This window comes from Triticum dicoccoides, chromosome 7A (assembly GCF_002162155.2).
Source record: "Triticum dicoccoides isolate Atlit2015 ecotype Zavitan chromosome 7A, WEW_v2.0, whole genome shotgun sequence".
Taxonomy (NCBI): domain Eukaryota; kingdom Viridiplantae; phylum Streptophyta; class Magnoliopsida; order Poales; family Poaceae; genus Triticum; species Triticum dicoccoides.
In genome coordinates this window covers 29,274,950-29,280,672 of record NC_041392.1, presented here as the reverse complement: position 1 = coordinate 29,280,672, position 5,723 = coordinate 29,274,950, and the positions used below count along the sequence as shown (strand labels likewise).

The 5,723-nt window shown below is 44.7% G+C and overlaps 1 protein-coding gene across 2 annotated transcripts; it reads left to right on the top strand.

Moving 5' to 3' along the window:
- Window positions 1-400: 400 nt before the first annotated feature.
- Window positions 401-4,512, top strand: LOC119328290. 2 transcript variants are annotated; one of them, XM_037601304.1, is made up of 4 exons: window positions 401-459; window positions 1,615-1,815; window positions 1,906-2,005; window positions 2,443-4,512. In XM_037601304.1, the coding sequence occupies exons 2-4, from the start codon at window positions 1,674-1,676 to the stop codon at window positions 4,109-4,111; spliced, it is 1,911 nt and encodes a 636-aa protein (XP_037457201.1). In that variant the 5' UTR covers window positions 401-459; window positions 1,615-1,673; the 3' UTR covers window positions 4,112-4,512. The 2 variants fall into 2 exon arrangements, with proteins under 2 accessions (XP_037457201.1, XP_037457200.1); XM_037601303.1 differs by having other exon boundaries at window positions 1,615-2,005.
- The last annotated feature ends 1,211 nt before the right edge of the window (window positions 4,513-5,723 follow it).

Here is a 5,723-nt window from a genome sequence, read left to right as displayed (position 1 = left end):
GATGATGGCCCATATCGTTTCCTCCTATCCGAGCCGCATGGAGCCTACCTGACGGCATAACATTTCCCTGGTTGCCAGTTGTGGGCCATCGGCTCTGGATAATATAATGCACTGATTATACTTGTCAATATCCTTGTTGTGTTGACCATCTCGGAGTCAGAGAGAACGGCAAAGATGATGAGCTTATGTGTGCTCGGGCTCACAATAGCACTTTGGCTATTCTTGCAACTACTACCATTATTTAGATGATGATGACTCGATGTCGATCCAAAGTCTTAGTATATAGATGTGTTGCCACCAGTGGTCACAAAAGATAACATAATAGTGTGAATGGATGGAAGGAACCCACGGCAGGGGCGTGTATATATATATAATCTAGGCCGAGGGGCATCAAACAAGCCATCCATCGACATTGACGACCGGCCGGCCTGCTTCGATCTCTCCATCTTGGTGAAATAGGTGAGTCGTACCAAATCACCAAACTTCTGCTTCTTAGATTGTTGTTGAAATAGATTTCTGAGCCGACTGTTTGTAGTTGTGCCTTTTCGAATCCTTCTTTTTATGCACGAGAAGAGCGAATCTGGAATTTATCTTGGTGAGCTCCTGTGATCGAGTACTTGGTGAGAGAACTCATAACGTCTGCTAATCGTAACGGAGGAATTTCACCTCTTTTGGCAGAAGATAGTCATCCTAGATCTACTTGGTCGAGTAATCGTACTCGACCATACTCATAAACTAGTTGGATGATTCAATATTTCCCTGTTTACTTTATACTTGAGTTTTTCGTATTCTTAATCCGAACTCACTAGTTAAGTAGTACTCCTCACAAAGATTACCCCAAACTCCCCTCGCGATCATGAGCGGCTTGTCACCACTAGGAAGAATGGGTTTTCTCCCACGCGGGAGGAATGAGAGGGTTTGTACATACTTTTTTTCACTAGATTCCGTTTTGAAAATGAAATATCTCTCTTAAACTAGATGTCAAAATTAAGAGCTTTTTCACCATTGTATTCCCTCGTCGAGGTCTACGAAATTAGATCCTAATCACATGGTGATAGGTTTTGTTGTAATTTATCCGGCCGCAAGTAATATTCCAAACTGTAGTTTACTTGCATTCAGCTTTGCACCCTACTTGTGCTCCCAACAATAGTGTACTTGTACTCCTTCGGATGTAGTGCACTTGTGCTCCCATTGTGTAGTGCACTTTGTACTCCAAATTACAGTATACTTGTGCACGCCTATATATTGCACTTGTACACAACATCAAAAGTCAGGGTCAGATGAACCCACCGGTTTTTGGGCTGGGCTCAGGCCCGATCAATGAGCTCGTGGAGAACCAAAATTTGACCAGTTTTATAACAAGAAATATGAACATTTACGATACCAACAAATAAAAACAAAGTTATGGAGCTCGTGTTGAATCTAATGGTGTGGTAAACGTTGGTAAAAAGTTTTGGATAAATAAGTCTGGTCAAATTGAACAAAGTTTGAGTTATGGAGCTTTGCAAGGAGTGAGTCACTAGCTTGTTTCCCCGATGATTAAGGACCACTATTAGTCTAGCTGGGTAATTAGTGAGTGGGTGCATACATATACATAATATATTTATGTTGCAGGTAGCCCAGCTGGGTGGGTTCTCGGAAAAATAAAAATAACAAAAGAGTAGATCAAGTTGATGACGAACAACAAGAACGATGACATCCTCGGAAACTTCCTGACCAATAAGTTCTTGACTGACTTGTTCTCGCTGGAACTGTCGCGGAAGGTGATGACTATCATCGAACCTCCAGATCAGTCCGGAGCTGGGATCGCGTCAGGTCTGTACTATAGTGCCAAGGAAAACTTCGATAGTTGTTCTTCCGTAGAATCACCTGAGGGCCCAGATGACATCTTGAAGATATTGGCAGATATACTTAACAATATGCAGCCCAAGGGGGATACTATTGCACCACAGGATCAAATCGAGCAAGCCCAGAAAAAAGTTCAGCAAGCCCTAAAGAAAAAGAGGTATTGAGTTATTCTTCACCCCTCTCTATTTTGACGTCAATGCACGGTATTTTTAAATTTCATAAATTTTGTCTAATATCATACGTAAAAAGACAACACAAGAAAATATATACTCGAAGTAAAAATATTTTATGTTACGTAAAATTATGAACGTAAAAACATATTATAAAATATACATAAAATGTGATATTTCTGGTCTTAAAACCTTTTTTTTTTGTTTTCTTATACCAAATTTTACGTAGTGAACCAATATGAATGTAACTATTTGTATTTCAAACGTAATTTATTTATGAAGCGATCGTAAGATTACCTAGGGTGAAGAATAACTTATTATGCATCCTGGATGATGAATATATATGTTTTTATCTTTTCCATGCATGCATTGCATGCTACCTTACTCCGTCTGACGGGTTTTTTAATTGTTTTCTGTTTGTCAGGTACATTGTCCTAATCACAGGCTTAGGAGAGGCAGCCACATGGGATAATATTGAGAAGGCCTTCCCGGATGGAGGCAATGGCCGAGTGATTATTACCACTTATCGATGGGACGTGGCCCTAAAGTGCTCCTCTGGTCAATCTGACTTGATCTATAGGTCGGGGTCTTGGTCTTGTACCAAGGCACCAGATGTGGTGGTTGATGATAAGGCACAGATGGAAATTAAGTATGTGGAGGAGCTGAGGCTCTCCGACGACAACCAGAGGGCTTGTGTGTTTTCCCTCTCAACAGTACAAGATGCTAATGAGTTTGTGTTTGAGAAGGAGAGCATGGTTAGGAAATGGAATGCTGAAGGGTTTACCTCTGCGGATGAGGACTTGTTTGATAAGCTCGTTAACAAGCGCTGGATTATTCAGCAAGGAAGCGGGCCAACATACAAGCTGGACACTAAGTTCCTGTCCGGCCTCAGGAAGGAGCAAAGAACATTGATGACGGGAAAATCCTTTGAGCTTCCTCCTGGCTGGAACAGTGGCTCCAGCTCCCTCAGCGGAATTGCCCTCGTAGATATCTTGGTGTGCCAACTAAATGATAAGGATCTTGATAAGCTTGGCCAAATGAAGTACCTCCGGAACCTTGTGCTAGAGATTGCCGGCATCCCAACGAAAGTGATGGTCATCACCAAAGGTAGCTTCCCGCAGCTCCAGGTATTTGAGCTCAACTGCCATGTGCCGTGGGTCACCTTCGAAGATGGAGCTATGCCGGAGCTGAGGTGCCTCCGCTTCAAGCTATACGCCGGCCCAAAAGGTAAGACCCCTTCGGGGACCAATCACCTCAAGAAACTGGACGAGCTTAGCCTCAACTACGGCACAGCATACAATGGAAGCCCCTGCGTCTTGGAGACAACTAGCACCATGGAGGAAGAAGCTGAAAAGCGTGCCAAGCCGACGACCCTCATCACCAACAACACGGCAAAATTTCCAAAGCTCCGTGTGACGAATTATGACAACATGAAGGAACTGGTACTGTGGGCACGTAAAATCACGCTTTTTTTGTTCCACTGCGTCCTCACCCCGCTTTTCCCATTGGCCCACCACTTCCGGGGAGCGCTAGCAAAGATGACAACGGGGAAACTCCTTTTCGTGATCCCACTTCTTGCCCTCATATGTTACCATAACATCATTCTGCTGGCATGGATAGCTCCCTGGGCTCTCATGCTGGCTAGCTGGCTGGCCAGGAGGGTCTTGCCCATCCTTATGCTTTTTGCCATCAAACGTAAACTAGCGGGCGATAAATCACCATGGCAAAAAATCATCGTCCCAGTCCTCGCCTACAAAATGGTAGGCCTCGTCGTCGCCATTTACCCTTCCTTGTCCAAAGCAATCCTTGTATCCTACACCACACTGGTTTGGTCGGTGTGTGCACTCCTGCGCATTCTCTTGCTCTACATTCTGACCCCACTTTGGTACACAATCTCCACTCTTTTAATTTATGCTATCCCAGTTATCTGTGCTCTCGTCTTGTCCATTTATCTGGTTTGCAAGACCAAAAAGGTGCCCCTTGGCATCCTCCCCGTTCTTGCCCTCCCGTTTTACTTCTTCCCATCTCAATCTTACTCTGCCGTATTGTGGTCATCATATGGGGTCACTGAGTGGCTCATATGGGGTATATAGCTTTATTCCACGCATCTTCATCCATGCATTTACTCTTGATTTATTCCATCCATGTTCACTCAATTACAATGCTGTTATATATAGCCTTTATCAGTTTGCGGCATAAGGACGTACGTAGCTAGCTGCTGGCTGACTGGATTGGCATATGTTACGAGAGCAGCAAACTATTGCAGCCCATGTATGCTCATCAACCATTCAATAAATACTCTATTTGAGGATATGTACTACATATACGTACACAATGTTAAACACTCATTATTGTACATTATGTGATGTACTTCCTCTGTTCCTAAATATAAGTCTTTTCAGAGATTCCACTATAAAGACTACATTCGGATGTATATAGACGCCTTTTAAAGTATATGTTCACTCATTTTATTCCGTATGTAGTCTATAGTGAAATCTCTTAAAAGACTTATATTAAGGAACGGAGGAAGTAGCTACCTAGTCCAAGTCCTTTGGCATGTATATATCCGGTTATGGCCTTCCATGCACCAGCGCGTGCCCCTTCTCTACTACTTATGTCATTTTATTCCGAAAAATGCTCCCCTATTGACTCATAATATCGTACCAAGGGGATACAATCACCAGGCCATTGCATGACTAAAGATGCACATAACCACATGCTCTAATAAAATTGCCGGTAAAACACAAAGTTGTGCAAAATCAAGACAACGCCAATGGCGAGGGGCCGGCCGGGAGGGGGGGACTGATTGATGGACTATACCACCACCCATGTTGTGTAAACACATCTTTGGAGGTGTTTGTTTCGGCGAGAAACGTCCGTCACCTGTTTACATGGTAAACGAAAAACGTTACAGGTGTTTGGTATTTGCACGATGTAATTGGTTGCCTCCGTGAACGATTGCAGGTCAGCTTTAGATCGATACCACCCACACCCCTCCGTAAACGATTGGTTACCGCATCTCTCCTCCCACGATCCGCTCCTCCTCGACCGGCGCCGCCGCCTTCCTGATGCCCTTCGACTTCGGCGCCGTCGCCGGCGCCTTCCCGATCCCCTTCCAGCCCCCTCTCCGTCTCCCCTCGATCCTTGTCGTCCAGCGTCGCCGTCGCCTGGTAGACATCGCCGCTGCCCCGTTCGCTGCCGCCCCGGCAGCTCGCCCTCGTTGCCGGAGCGTTCGCTGCAAGGTACAAGCTCCGTCCTTCCTCCTACTTTCCTCGGTCCTCCGTCCTCCTCCTTGTCTGCTCTCAAACCCATCCCTTGTCTGCTCTCCTTCTTTCAGCCACCGTCCATGAAGACGCCGAAGCACACATCGTAAGTCGATTCCTTTACAAGCATGAACCAAACAAAACAGAGTTTTTTCCATTACATCCCTGTTACCAGCGTGATCTAATTCCCTTACCATTTACGTTACCAGTCTCTAATCCAAACACCTCCTTTGTGTAAACACCACGTTAAACAGCTGTCAGTATTCATGTCATTAAGGAAAATGGGCCACAAACGGAGCCGGTGTGTATGCTGGTAGGTAACATGCAACGGAGATGAATTTTTTCCATTAAACCACATATCATTTCTACATAGTCACAATGACCAACTGAAGACTGCTGCTCCCACCATCATTTCTACATAATCACAAGGACCAAACCAAGG

Coding starts and splice junctions, on each gene's coding strand:
- LOC119328290 (XM_037601303.1), top strand. CDS start 1,674: ATGACGAACAACAAGAACGATGACATCCTCGGAAACTTCCTGACCAAT. Junction 2,006..2,442: donor CAAGCCCTAAAGAAAAAGAG/GTATTGAGTTAT, acceptor TCTGTTTGTCAG/GTACATTGTCCTAATCACAG.